Below are 15641 nucleotides of genomic sequence, written 5' to 3'. Positions count from 1 at the left end.
ATGATTCAAATGAAAAGAAATATTATTTACATATGTTTAGTTTTGACGTTGGACAACGTCTTACCCGAAGGTACTGGGGACTAAAATTGGGGACAGTCACGAAAGCATGTAAGATTTTGAACGTTAATAGAGCCTTTAACTATCGATGGATTTTTGAGATTTATATATCCATCGACTCGGAAACTCTCCAGCAATTTGTCAATTTCATTGAAACTTTTGATGATTTACGATAAACTATTAATAATTTCAATTCTTGTCCTACCCAGTAAAAATATAAGAACCAACCAATCCCGTTCATGCATTCCCAACACGGATATCCGAATGATGTAAGTTACGAGCTTTATGACCAGTGTTGGAAAATGTACAGTAAAACACTTTGATTATGCGATTGTTTACATTTTATCCAGTCAAATTTCATGCATCGAACAAACCAAAACATTTTGCCAAAAAAAAAGAACACGACATTTTTTCACCTTTTTTTCTTCTTAGACAAACTGTTTCTTACTGCTGCATGAAAGTCTTGTGCCGTCTGTGCGAACAGCATGTTCGTGAGCTTTCTAGTTTAGGCTCGTGCGCAGCGCAAACAGAACAGAATCGAGTTTAATTACCTGTGGCATATAGCTGGTACTGATGGTACTTATGCATTAGTTAATTAGTTAATCTCTAAACTTAACCTATTTTATACTTAAGGGTACAAGGAGTTAATCGTTGCAATAAAAGATTGTAACGATTTTTGTCTAAAATCGGAAATTATTTTGTTGGACATTTGTTGCAATGTCTCAATATTAGAAATTCTATGAAGTTCGTTGGTACTATACCACGGAGGCAACCTCAGAATCATTTTCAAATTTTTTTTTGAATCCTCTGAAGTTCCTTCTTTCTGGTATTGCAGCAGCTAGTCCATATCGGCACAGCATACAACATGGCTGGTCTAAAAATTTGTTTGTAAATCAAAAGTTTGTTCTTAAGACAAAGTTTTGATTTTCTGTTTATAAGTGGATATAGACACTTAATATATTTGTTACATTTGGCTTGAAGGCCTTCAATGTGATTTTTAAAAGTTAATTTTTGATCTAGCAGAAGTCCTAAATATTTAGCTTTGCTAGACCAATTGATTGGAACCCCATTCATAATGACAATATGTCTGCTAGAAGGTTTCAAATAAGAAGCTCTCGGCTTATGTGGAAAAAATATAAGCTGAGTTTTGGAAGCATTCGGGGAAATTTTCCATTTTTGCAAGTAAATAGAGAAAATATCCAATCTTTTTTGCAATCTACTACAAATGACACGAAGGCTTCGCACTTTGGCTGAAAAGGCCGTGTCATCTGCAAAGGTTTTTGACACCCTGGTGGTAAATCAGGTAAGTCATAAGTAAAAATGTTATACAATATGGGCCCCAGTATGCTGCCTTGGGGAACACCAGCTCTAACAGGTAATCTATAGAGGTGTGCGCCGCCTCGCCACGCCACGCACCGCACCGCCGAGATTTTTGCATCGGCACGCTGCCGTTTAAAATTTGCCACGTCAGTGGTCTATAATTTTTCACACCGATTCAAGTCCGCAGAATTTTTCGTGGAAATTTAGACGATTTATTGAAATTTCCGTAGATTTTTCCGCATTGGCGTAACTAGCCCCGATGGCTAGGAGGGGCTATAGCACCTTCATCTATTTTCTCTAGTTTGAGCTTCTTTTCAAAAATTGTCGAATATTTTACCACCTCAATAAGCTATCTTAGTGTAATGTAATAAATACGGTCCAACCACCTAAGACAATTGCGGATCAGTCACACTCATCCATATTCTTTTTTTTAAGCATGTGGTTTCTGCTGTAGGGCATAGTATCGAAGTACGTTTGTTTACCAGCCGATGATTGCCACAACGACTCAAATTGATAGCGTATGACGGGTCACTGTCGGGTTCCCACCAGTTGGCAGAGGATTTTTTTTTGCATATGTCTCCTCCAGGGACTCCGACGGGAATCTTCCAAGAATTTCGATGACCGAAAGGAACCTCCAGGGATTCTACAGGCAATCCACAAGGGATTCCGACAGGAATGTTCCAAGGATTACAATGAAAATCTCATGAATATGTACAGCTCTGGTCAAATTTTCAGCAAAATTGGTTCACACGCAATTGAGATCTAGATCTCCAAAGCTGACCATTTTGTATGAAAAACGTAAAGTGGGCTTTTTATTATGCAGGTCACTGTATCCTCCGCCATCTAGGAATTTCGACTTCCAGGAATATTCCAGGAATTTGAACGGGAATGTTCCAGTGAATCCGACGGACATGTTTCAAGGATTCCAATGAGAATCTTCTAGAGATTCCAGAAATTCCGACGGGAATGTTCAGGGATTTCGGAGGATATTTTCCAGGGATGTAGAAGCAAATCGTCAAAGGATTCCGAAGCAATCTGTCGAGAAATCCCGATGCAAATCGTGGAGGGATTCCGAATCAATCCTTCACAGATTCCGTAAAGAATTCTCCCGCAAATCGATATTGCCTTTTCATAATTAGGGGAAGTGCACCGGTTTTGGCCAACTTAGTGCCTAATTTGGCCAACCCTGAAAAATACATATTTTTCGAAAATAATCGAGCAGTTGAAAGCACGTTGAAGTGTGAGGGATATATCTCTTGTTGGAACTAATAAAACTCTTGCGAATTGCTTTATTTTTGGAGTTATTCGCAAAATTGGCCAAATGGCCATGGCCAAAACCGGTACAGTTCCCCTATCAACAAGTGCAATTTCACTGCCACACAGGAATCTTTCTCAGAAATGAAAAAAAAGCTTATTTGTCTTCCACTAATTTCATTATGATAGCAAGACAAAATTTTCAAAACGACTTATCTGCTTTTGTAAACAAAGATTCAAACGACGATTTGACGAATCTTATAGCTCTCCCACGCAAACCAACACCATCAACAGGTACCGAAAACCTTTATCTACCTATTGATGGTTTTGGTTTGCGTGGGAGAGCTATCATATTCGTCAAATCGTCGTTTGAATCTTTGTTTACAAAAGCAGATAAGTCGTTTTGAAAATTTTGTCTTGATAGGCTGAATATGTCTTCAAACTTTTTCAATAATTCATTATGCTATATGTGGAAAGTTTATATCACTGCTAACTAACTTTTCAAATCCTAGGGGGGCTAATTTTTTTCTAGGGTTGGCTAAGACCCCCACCCCGCCATATGGTAATTTGGTCATTTGGCAAGTGTCGCTCGGCTGAATTGGTCACTTTGCCAAAAAAGCCGTTTAGCTGAATAGGTTTTTTTGGCAGAAAAAGCCGTTTGGCTGCAATGTTTGTTTTGCAGAGCCAAATGACTCTTTTTGCCAAACGACCATTTCTACCAAACGGCATTTTCGGTCAAATGATCTATTCGGTCAAATGACTTTTTTGGCCAAACGACCATTTCGGCCAAATGACAATTTTAGGCAAATAAACTGTTAGGGCAAACAACTTTTTCGGTCAAATTACCAATTCGGCCGAATGAGCCTTTCGGCTGTGTGTCGCTCTCTGTCGAATGTTATATTCCGTCAAATCATTTTCGACCTAATACCGTTTGGAACAAACGTTTTATTCACCCTAATGGAATGTGACTAGATGAATTTTGGCCTAACCTGTTATTCTTGACTTTTGTGCCAAACGACAGGTAGGGTCATTTTGCCGATAGATACAAGGCTAAAGATACAAGGCTTAGCTTGCTAACTGTTCGATAAACGGCAACTCATTTTAGAAGTCAAAGCTTTCTTCAAACGTTGAATGGGCAGCTCAATGTAGCTGCCATGGAGCTTCGTATAATTTTGAAGTTTAGTGGTTCCCTGTCCGATATCTGCAAAACTATTGCAACTATCGAATTACAGTTAAAAAGCGTTGCAGTTAAATGCCTTTCAGCTGTTGATCGTCTAGTGTATACAATTTTGTTAGAATATAGATGTAGCAATAGAAGCAATGATTTCGAACCTCGAAAAATAGGAATATGGTCCACGGTTTTTGTTCCAACAAGTGAGACTGAATAGATATCTGCTCAGAAAATCAAAAATTACGTCCCATTTCAGATCGCTTGCGATTCTGCAGGGAGAGCATCGTGCTTGAGTTTTGCATGCAGAATCGCATCGTTCCGCTTATTCGCCAAAAAGGATATCGCTTCAAAAAGCACAAAACGTATTTTATGTTACTTATGGATTTATTTTCCATTGATTTAAGCAAAAAAAGTAAATTCAATTAATTCAACGGAGAATAACACGTAGAAATTAAACAATGATGCAAACCGCGAGTCGAATCATGAGCGATTCTCTGTGCCATGATGTTTGACTCGCGCTTGATTTAAAATTTGGATGAGATTTAAGAATTTGAGTTTTCACAATATCAACACAGTAAAGATCGTCTTCTAACTGGGGTAGATTTTCCGCAAGATTTTGGTCCGCATTGCATTTAAATGGAATGTATTTTGGACGTTCCGTGTTGAAATCCAAGCAACTATGCAGCAGGAAATACATGGAAGCAAAATTTGCTTACAAGATTCCCAGGGTATAAGGCTTGGGTAAAACAAACTATAGAGATAATTTATTCTGAGTCACAGGAGAACATTTGAATCTTGATTTCTATGATCCATACAAAACGTTGGACTTAGTCAAAATTATAAATTCAAAAACATAAGTTAAAAAACATTTTCGCATTTTTTTGTGGGCCATACTATAAAAGGTAATACTCCCTAGTATAAGTAACATTTGAATTTTGAATGATGATTTTTTTAGCTTTTTAGCGCTTTTCGGAACGATTTCCTGGTCCATATTGCCCCGATCACCCTATTCGTGCATCGCAAAGTATACCAGCAAACAGTGTTGTAAAATGTCATTTGCATTCGTTTGTATAATTTTCCTAGAACTTTTTCCTGAAGGTAGCTATCAATTCATGATGTATGGCGAACTTATAGAGCTTAAATGTGGCTACAACTTTGTCTAACAAGACATTGCTGTAAATATGTGATCTGGGGCGTGGGAGGCAAAATGTCATTCAAATGACATTATGTCAAATGACACGTGACATTTTGGAGAGTTTTCACTCTCCAGCCTCAGATGTTATATTAAGAGCAATGTACTCTTGGACAAAACTATAGCCCTACTCAAGCGTTATGAGTACATCTAAAATTATGGAAAAAATTTGGCTTCTAAAGAAAGTTATGAACAAATTAGTCAAATGACATGAAGATGACATTTTACAAGCCTGCCAGCAAATCCACACAGAAGATATGATTTCACTCATAACTTTTTTTACTTTTAATGGTCTCTTCGAACAGTTTTCCAACAGTTCAACTGCACTGCAGACCTGTTTTGTTCTCCAAAACATGCTGGAGCTCAGAACATTCGGTCTATTTTTTTTAAAACTTTATTAGAGTGATTAAATAAAGTTTAAAAAAACTCAACTTAATTCACCGAGTAGTGATACTGCATTTCTCGCATTTAGCCAAGACACCAACCTTATATGGTGCTAATATGGGTCGATGTACCATTTCCTTTATAACTTTTAAGCGCAACGGTCGATCGTTATGAAATTCAATAGTGATCAACTATAGTTTGTCGCCCGTCGAATGCAACTTGTTGCGAGGAAAACGGTTAAAAATTACTATACGAAAAGTTGGCCAATGTTTTTCGGTTTTCGTGTGCACAGACGCACACACACACACATACACACGGACAGACAGTTTCAATTAATTATCAATTAGTGGTAGTAGTGTAGGCGACAACCCCTTCGCAAGAGGTGGGTTGTTCAGGTCTCCGCCTAGGAGGCCAGAGGCAATAGTCGGCAGCTCAGTGCGCAGCGCCAGCGTGGGTCACTTAACCTTCATCTCGGCTAAAAAAACGCCGGTAGGGGTTATTGACGGCCCATGGCTTGTGGAGGCGATGAACCGCAAACACGATGGGCTTTCGGCCTTCGAGGTGGCGACGGAACAGCTGGACGCCATCAACGACTTTGCGTCATCGAAGCATAATATCAACAAGGACCTCAAGAGGAGCTTGCAGAAACTTCGAAAGTCGATGCAGGACGCCAAGCTGGAGAGGGCGGTCGGGCGGCCAAGTGTAAACCCGTGAAATCGGTGGAGTCGAGGTCTACCCAGACTGAGGCTCAAGGATTCGCGGACTCGGGCAAGGTCGAATCGACCGAAGGCGTGCCAGCGAAGACGGTGGTGCCAAAATCTACCCAGACTGAGGCTCAAGTATTTGCGGGTACGTCGGGGGTGACTGCTCCAACGGAGCAGACACAAAAACGGGGGAGACAGTCTCCAGGGGATGAGCTCCCTGGGGGCCGCTCCAAAACGCGGAGGGTTACTACCCCGAACAAGGGTAGTGGGGCTGGGAAGCTGAACCCCGGCCAGGTACCTCCAAAACCGGGGGAGAAAGGACCTGGAAAGGTCCGTCCACCCAGGAAAGACGGTGGTAAGGGGCTACGGCAGGGTGAGAGCTCTCAGCCGCACCAGACCAGGGAAATAGAGGGGGATGACGCCTCGTGGACCCTGGTCAAGAACAAGAGGAAACCGAAGACGTCAAGGTCCGAAAAGAAGTCCCAGGCGAATGAGGGTAGCAAGAAGTCTAGGGTAGGCGCCAATCGCTCCAGGGGCGATGCCCTAGTCATCACGGCGGACGAGGCTAAGTACTCGGACGTCTTGAAGGCGATGAGGAGTGACGTCAAGCTCAGTGAACTCGGCGCCGACGTACGTCGAATAAGACGTACCCGGATGGGCGAGATGATACTCGAGCTGAAGCGGGGCGTCTCGCAAAAGGGCGCGGCCTACAAGAAGCTAGGCGAGACGGTCAAGGTGAGGGCACTCACGACGGAGGTGAATCTAAGGGTTAAAGACCTGGACGAGATCACCGAAGTCGAAGAGCTCGTCACGGCACTGCGGCGACAGTGTGAAGTGGATACGCCCACCGCAGCCGTTCGGGTACGGAAAGGTCCGGCAGGGACGCAGGTAGCATTGGTTCGGCTATCTGCAGCGGACGACTCCAAGGTAGTCAAGTTAGGGAGCGTCAAGGTGGGATGGTCGGTATGTCCTGTAGGCATATACGAGCAACCCGAAGTTTGCTTCAAGTGCCTGAAACCGGGGCACAAGCAATGGGATTGCAAAGGCCCTGACAAAAGCAATCTCTGCCGACGCTGTGGATTGGAGGGACATAAGGCACAATGCTGCACGAACCCTCCCAATTGTTTGATTTGTTCTAGCAAAGCTGTGAACAGCAAGCACCCCATGGGGGGTTCCATGTGCCCGGCATTTAAGCGTGCTGCAAAATCACAGTGCAGGTAACGCAGCTGGCTTGCTCGGCCTCGTCCGAGTGTTTGGTGTGCGCAGGTTTAGAGGAAACGGCGGAACACGTGTTGTTCGTGTGCTCACGTTTTCGCGCAATGCGTGACCACATGCTTGCCACATGTGGTCTGGACACTACCCCGGACAACCTAGTTCGGAGGATGTGTAAAAATGAAGTTGGCTGGAACGCCGTTTTATTGGTTATCGCTCAAATCGTCTCGGAGCTACACAGAAGATGGCGCGTGGCTTCAAGGATGGCTAGTTCAGGCGCAAATAAGAGGTGGTCCAAGGGATCGGAGTCGGCTTCATGGGTCATACCGGTGGTCATGCTCTGTGGTCGAACTCGATCCTTTTATCGAACAAGTGGCCGCGCGAAGAACAACATGGTATCGTCGCTTTCGCGGCGTCGGTCAACCGGGCGGGTTCCGAGCCCGAGGACGGAAAGGGATTCTCGTCAAGGCTGGGGCAGGCGTAGTCACCGCGTCGGCAAGTCCCTCTGTATGCTGGCGAATAGGCCCTATCGCAGAAAGGTCAATTTGGGGTGCACGCGGCATCAACATTCTTGATACCAGTCGTTCAGAGGGAAGCAGGCGCGCAGTCGACCCTTCCCACCTTCCGAGGACATAGGGCGTGGTAAGGCCACCTGGAAAGCCGGTAATGCGCTGGCACGATACCATGGTGTTCTTCTAAAAAAGCGAGTCACGAAGTTCGATGCTGCAAGGACACGCAGCTAACCTCGAGGGTGCGTTGTGCACTGGCCCCCCTTTGAAGCATTACTTTCTGGTTGTACCGAAGGGACTATGGGCTTGGCGGCAATGGAAACGGTTTAGCGGGTCGGGGATGTAGTCCTGCCTCCCTCGTTTGCTGTTGGAGGTGATCCCTAACCCCGCACTTCCTGGACAACCCAGGATGTCTGTTGAGCAGATTCCTTCTCCATTGCTTAGGAAGAAAAAAAACACGGACAGACAGACATTTGTTCAGCTCGACGAGCTGAGTCGATTATAAAAATTTCGTTTTCGGAGTGAAATGATAGCCTTTCGGTACAACTTTGTTGTACGAGAAAGGCAAACATAAAAAAAATAAAAATCATACCTTTGGTCTAGCCAATCATTTATTTTATTTATCATCAGACTAAGGCCGGAGTGGCCTGTGCTGCACATAAAAGACTTCTCCATTCAGCTCGGTTCATGGCTGCACTTCGCCAACCACGCAGTCTGCGGAGGGTCCGCAAGTCGTCCTCCAAAATCCAAGCCAATCATCCAAGTTTTGAATTATGTATCGCTAAATGTCTCAGTTGATTCGTTGAGTTGGCATAATTGTACTTATTATTTGTACAATTCTCGGGTACTTATTCAAAAGGACGTATGTGATTTTGTAAACAAAGATTCAAACGTCGATTAGTCCGATTTGATGGCACTCCCACGCAAACCAACACCACCAACAGGTAGCCGAAGCCTCCCCCTATCTGTCTATGGTGATGGTTTGCGTGGGAGGGCTATCAGATCGGACTAATCGACGTTTGAATCTTTGTTTACAAAATCACATACGTCCTTTTGAATAAGTACCCGAGAATTGTATAAGCTTCTAAGTACACACTCTTTGGATCTTCAAAACGTCCTGGAATTTCTAATGGTTGATTTACACGATTAAGAAAGTCTTGCGTTTGGTATTCGAGCATCGTTAAGTGTCACAGCATAACTATTGAGTTGATATGATTCATTCAAAAAAATTATCAACAGCTGCTGACCTTCTTCTTTCTGTAGTACAGAATTTAAATTATTACTTTTTCGAGTTATTTCAGTTCTTTTATGTGCTCCAAAAAGTCCTGGAGTTTTGGTCATTAATTCTAAGAGATCAAAACCTTTTTTCAAACTCTCTTATGTAACGAAATGTATTCGTATGATGTATTCGTAAAATATTTTGTTAAAGTGAAGTAAGAAAAGTTTACAAATACTTATAACTCTGAATGATGATTATCGGATATACAAATACAAAGTGTTCAATAAGTTCAGATACACTTTCAAAATATGTTTAAAACATGAGATTAAATTATTTCTATTCCTGTGTCCATTTTATTGAAACCATTGTTTACAAGGAACGTTTACAACATTTATCAGATTTTGATAATTACTATCTTGATCTGGTACAAGTTGCTGATCTGGTATTCGACCTTATATTGGATTTAACAAAAAAAAGTCGAGAGGATTTGAATATGGAGAGCTGGGAAGTCACAAAGTTTTGTCCAAGAAGTCGGCTTGAACCAGATTATCCGTGTATTATCCGTGTATATTTGAACCATTCTGGTGGAACACGTAGTGTTCTTCTCCGAAGTGGCACCGGGCATTGGGGTCGTATAACATAAACATATCAGATTCATTTGCATGCTCTCAGACATAAAATATTCAAAAGGCTTCGGATATCTGAATCTTCAGGGTATAGTAAAACGGGATCAATAGCTTTCCTGTAAAGCTTGAAAGTGAGGACGTAGCTCTTTTCTGTGATTTAACACAGCCGACCTAGATCATCCATTATGGAAGGGTAAAGTTCACAACTACAACAAAGAATTTCGTATTACATAATTATGTAAAACAATCAATCCCCTTTCTCACTTTTTTCAGATGGGCAACTCCCTTTGCAAGGAACCGCGAGCCGGTAGACCTATGCGCCCTGGAAGAGTAATGGACAATTTCGGGAGCATCGTAATATAGGAAATTGAATTTTGTATTACACCAGAATTAAACATTTTCTATTCATTACAGATGTGTCCCAACGGATTAGGTAAAAGCAAACAAGGAATCAACAAGACTTATCTGAGCCGCCATGTGTAAGATCTAATCAATGATCAAATTATCTAAATATGACTTTATCATGTTCATCGCTTAATTGTAGGTTAGAAACCAGTTCAAAACCGGACCCCGTAAATAATTGGAATAACGAACAATTATCGTCGCCAGATTCGTCTAAAATCATCGACAGAGCACCGGTGGCCCCTCCGCGGAAGAAACGATCCACTCTCGAACGTGGAAATCCGCCCGAAGTCAAATTAAAAGTAAGGAATGGGTTTAAGGATGTTTTTGGAGCAGAAAGCCGTCGTCAATCTTATGACGTCGTCATCAAATCAAAACCCATAGATACGGTTGATAAGGGCCTTCCAATGAAAGCACAGTCTAGCTTCGAAATCGATTTGAAGGATGACGAATTCAGCGACTTTTCCAAAATTCCTACCAAGACAGAAATGGAACCTTCTTCCAAAATGGAAGCGGCACTAAATAATGGAACCACTAAAGTGTCCCACGTGGGCAACCGAAAATCCGATCGGTTCTTCGGAGAAAACCTGTCCGATGCACTGTCCAATGAACCAGTAGTTACTGAAAGAAGAAAAAGTGCCAAAAAAGGGATTGCTGATCTGGATAAAATCGATAAATTCATCGAGCAAAATGTCCTGACTATGAACGCCAAACCTGACCCGAAAGACGTACCAGACACTATAGTGACTGTACCCGTGGTCAAGTCAGAAAAAGAGAAAAAAATGGAGGATTCAAAAATTGAGACATCAAAAGATGTTTCCGCATCCGAGAGTAATGATGATAAAAATTTGATCAAATACATTGATGAATCTATGGTAAAGGAAACAAGTCTCGGAAAGAAAGCGGAATTTTTAATGGCTATGTTGGAAGACTATCCCGAAGACCGGTACATAGGAATGGCTCCCGTAGAAGAACCCGTCATCATACCCAGAAAGCGTAAATCACGCCATATTTGTGACGATGACGAACACATGCATAACATGCACCATAAGCACGACAACGAAACGAAGTCATCCAAGAATCTTATAACAACCGAAGCATCAATCGAAACTCCTCCACGTAAGCCAGATCGAGACTTCAGTAAGTATGTAGCACCCATGGCCGACGGCGAAGATACCGATGACTCTGCATCATCCGGACCAATTCGTATGCGTCCAGCCCAGCCTTCCCCACCATCGCCTCGTGTGGTTCACAAAATACCGAGGATCGAATCAGAAACAGAATTTCAACAAAACGTGTCGAACACAGTTACCAGTACTCCAAAGAAGCTCGATGCTCCGGTAGAACCAGACAAAGCCCACTCACCAAGAACACTGAAACGAATTTTATCGGTTCCGTCTACCATCCACGTGGTACAATCGGAAAATAAGAGCCCAAGCCCGAAGCATAGCGGCTTTGTAAAGAGCAACAGTTCCAGTTCATTCCTTAATATGGATTTACAACAGGCGCATCAGAAAGTTGTTCCCTTCACGCCTGAAGAATCTGGCCATCATGCGGCAGAGGAACTCGTAAAACCGAAATCGCGTCTAGTCGCCAGAAAAATATCTACAAAATCAAATGATAATTCCCCATGCAGTGCAACCTCCACATTAGAAGTTCCCACACCAAAGTTCACCATCGGCAGCATTGAGTGTTTGTCCAAACCTCAAGACGAACCACCACCACCTCCTGTGCCCAAACGAATGAAGCCTCCATCCGGAGATATTAAACGATCACCTCCACGAGACCTGCTGGGCTACGATCTGGGCGGTTTCCTGGTATCCTCCAAGGTTCTTCCACACCACGACGTTACCCAAGTAATCAATAGCGTTTACAACGACAAAAACAACGGTGGTAGCATTCTAGAGGAGTTCCAGGTGTACTTGGAGGACCAAATCAACTCAGAACTGAATAATCCAAACCCGACGAACCCCAATACTGTGAAGCTTCTGGAAGTTTTAGGCAGACAATCTAATCCAGGAGATAAACTGGAAGACATCAGCATCGAACTAGTAGAATCGGAGAACTCGAACAAATCTTCGGATATTGACGACTGCTTCGATCCAGAGTTTGAAAAAATCGAGAAAACCGAAGTCGAAGAGGCAGTCAACTTCCACGGGAGCGTTGATGACGTGGACAACTGGTTCGAGAACAATTCCGATGCCGGATCTGTAATCGAAGGGTCGGACAAGCTGGGCACCATGGTCACAGTGAAGGGCGGTGCACCTCGAATGGGTCGCCGCGAGAGCATCGAAGACGTTGACAATTGGTTCCAACATCATAACCAGGCCAGTCACCACGACGATCAGATAATCGGGGTTCGCAGACAGCGTAGAGGTTCGGACGGGCTACTGGGGTACGATACGACCCGGCAGTATCCCTTTGGTTCTGGGAGAAAGCGTCACGACTCGCAATCGGCCGAATTGTTCGAGGATATTACTAAGCTCCATGAATTGGGCAGCGCAGAAGACGTGAAAGCAAAAACGCCGCTCTCGGTGGTGAAAAATGACCGATTGCGCGATCGACGAGGATCCGATGGTTTGATTTTTTATGACACCAGCCGAAAGTTTCCATTTGGGGAACCGAACGAAAATTTACCAAAGGCGATTGAAAAGAGTCAGAAGATCGAACAGAAAAGTGTCACCAACAAAAAAGGGAACGATTCGACGTTGAGCATAGCGAATGTGGAGAAGCATACGGCGAAAGAGAACACGTTAGCTGGTGGATCGTCGGATCATTCAACGTTATTGAAATTTTTGTCGAATGAAAAATTGATAGAATAGCGTGCAGTTCTTTGTTTGCTTCTTAACACTTAGCTTGTAACGAATTTAAGGTAACGTCATTATGTTTTAAATAACTTCTATTTTTAAGCCTATTTTACCATTGGTATAATTTTAAATTGGCGTCCCTAAATACGTTACAAGTGAATGAAGTGTTACATTTCCATTTAAGTCAGTATTATCTAAACACAATTAAGACTAAAGTATGTAGTAAGCCGATATATTTTAGCACATGATTGTAAGACACAAATTGGTTTACCCATCAGGAGTGCATTATTATAATATACAGATTTGTTATGTGCAATATTCAGCAATGTCTTGTATTTGCTCCGAACTGATCATTTTAAATTATTATTTTTATTTATTTGATCTCTGCTCCATCGTTGAGGGCAATCCAATTATTCTTGAGCCATAATCTGTCAAAGTAGCAATTATACGTCTAAATTTTAATATTAGTGTTAAGGAAGGCTGTTCATCGTACTCTTTAACGAAAAAATGGAAAATCTATGTGTTGTATTGTAATTTGGAGTCACAACAAACATTGGAAGAACCTCAGCACCAACACCACCGTGTCGTGTCTACCCGCAGACATGTCTTTCCCTCATCAGTGGGTAAAGAGCTTCCACTACTGCCCTGCGATCGATTCTAACGAGATCGATGTCATCCGCGAAGCCCAGGAGCATAAGCGGCCATGAGATGATAGTGCCGTTCCTCTGCAAGCCTGATCGCCCTAATCGCCCTCTCGAGTGCAATTTCGAACAACTAATTTGAAAGCTTGTCATATTTCTTCAATTCATCTAAGGTCACAAGCGAGGTTGACACTTTGCCCGCAATCCAAATACTTGATTTCAAGCCATCAACCGTTGCGCGTATCAACCTAATCAGTTCCGCCGGAAAACCATGTTCAGACATTATCTGCCGCTAAAGGTGTGCGCCCTTGCGCTACGCCGCTACCGCCGACAGTTTTCGGCATCACGACATTTTCGCATTGGCGCGCCGCCGTTTAAAATCTGTTACGCCGCTGATGATTTATAGTTGTCGCCGTTCCAGATTTGACGTCCGAAATATTTCCATAGAAATTCCGAAAAACTAGTGAAATTTCCGTAGAATTTACCGATTGATATCTCCGAAGCATGTCGTTGAATCTCAACAGAATTGTTCGTAAAAATACCAATGAATTCCTTTAAAAAGTTTTAAAAAGTTTCCCGTAAAAACCAAGTACTTCCAGTTGAAGTACCAAAGAATTTTCCGCTGAAATGCAAAGAATTTTCTTCAAAGCTCCAACAACATTCTAGTTGAAATCTCGAGTAAGTTTGCCTAAAAATTTTAAAGGAAGTTTTCGTGGAAATTCTCAAGAGTTTATGTGCACAAATCTAAAGATTTTTTTAAAAGAAATTCCGAAAAAAAATTCCGTTGAAATTTTAATGGATTTCCCGTTGAAATCCAAATAATTTCTCGTAGAAATCAAATTTTTGAACGGGGAAGTGCGGTTGGCCGAACACACCATTATACTGAATGTCATTTGACCGAAATGAATAAACGGCCAAAAATGTCGTTCGGCCGAATAGGTCAAAAATGGCGAAAAATGTTGTTTGGAAGAAATGGTCGTTTGGCAGAAACGGCCATTTGACCGACAATGTTATTTGACCAACTTTCGGCCAAACGTTAGGAAGGACCGTTTGGCTAAAAACCATTGATATGGCAGAAGGCCATAAGACCGAAAGTTGTTAAGCCGAATATGTCATTTGGCCATATAAACCATTACACTGAAACTCATCAAGCCGAAATTCTGAAAAGCTATGAAGTGGAAATTCCGAAGAATTTTCCTTGGAAATTGTGAACACATTTTGAAAAATTTCGGCATGATTTAATAAAATGGCCAGGAAGAGCGCACTGGCATCCGTTCATTAGCTCAATCCTCTAGCATCCGTTCTTGATAATAAACATGCCCAGAGATCTAGTCCATGCGGGTTTTGCAGGTATGCAACCTGGCTATTACTAGGTTTAACAGGGGGCAAAACTCAGCACCCTGATGCACTTCCAGGACGAAGACTGCAAGCAGTGGTCCATAATTGCTCTTCAAAGTGCGTGCACATACAGGGGTTGGACAGAATGATCGGGACAGGCAAAATTTTATCGAAATTCAAATGACCATAACTCTGTAAAAAATCAACCGATTTTTGATTCTCACAGTGTTCGACTGCTAAATTAATCAAGTTATGGGAAACTGTTTCAAATCCATGATCAGACCGCTGGACATCGAAAATAATCCGGATTATTTGAGGGCATGTCAAAAATGCTATTTTTTGAGTGCTTGTATTTTTTGCTTTGGTGAAATGTTGAGTCTTTTTATATTTTTTTACATAAACTAGAGCTCTACCTGAGTTGATTGATACCTATACTGCCCCTATTTGCATAAGCGTCCCATGTCAGTTTTCTTCAACTTGAGAAATATGCCGTTGAATTTTTCAAATCGTTTTACATGGAGAAACTTAAAAGAATCTAATAAATCGATAAAACCAGCGATCTTTCTGAAAATTTGGCATAATAATCTTCATCTGTATACATTGCTATGGAACTATTAAATGGACCAGAATTACATTGATGTTTTGCGCAAAACAAAATGTGGAATGTAACTGTTATGCGAATAAATAGCAAGATGGGACCACACAAGTGGGTTTTGATTTTCAAATTTATAGAACAAAGCCTATTTCTTTATCAGTTTTTCTTAAAGAAGAGTTCATTATAAGCTTATTTCTGAAAGAAAATCAA

The 15641-nt window shown here is 42.1% G+C and overlaps 1 protein-coding gene across 1 annotated transcript in view; it reads left to right on the top strand.

Moving 5' to 3' along the window:
* The window catches only part of LOC134209968 (uncharacterized), a 34556-nt gene extending 21381 nt beyond the window's left edge, over window positions 1–13175 (top strand). Inside the window, exons 3-5 of the mRNA XM_062685986.1 lie at window positions 9922–10002; window positions 10063–10127; window positions 10193–13175. Of these exons, the coding sequence (XP_062541970.1) occupies window positions 9922–10002; window positions 10063–10127; window positions 10193–12872 (2826 nt within the window). The 3' untranslated portion in view covers window positions 12873–13175. The remainder of the gene's footprint in view (window positions 1–9921; window positions 10003–10062; window positions 10128–10192) is intronic.
* The last annotated feature ends 2466 nt before the right edge of the window (window positions 13176–15641 follow it).

The sequence above is a fragment of the Armigeres subalbatus genome, chromosome 2 (genome assembly GCF_024139115.2).
Source record: "Armigeres subalbatus isolate Guangzhou_Male chromosome 2, GZ_Asu_2, whole genome shotgun sequence".
Taxonomy (NCBI): domain Eukaryota; kingdom Metazoa; phylum Arthropoda; class Insecta; order Diptera; family Culicidae; genus Armigeres; species Armigeres subalbatus.
This window is presented reverse-complemented; position numbering and strand designations above follow the sequence as displayed.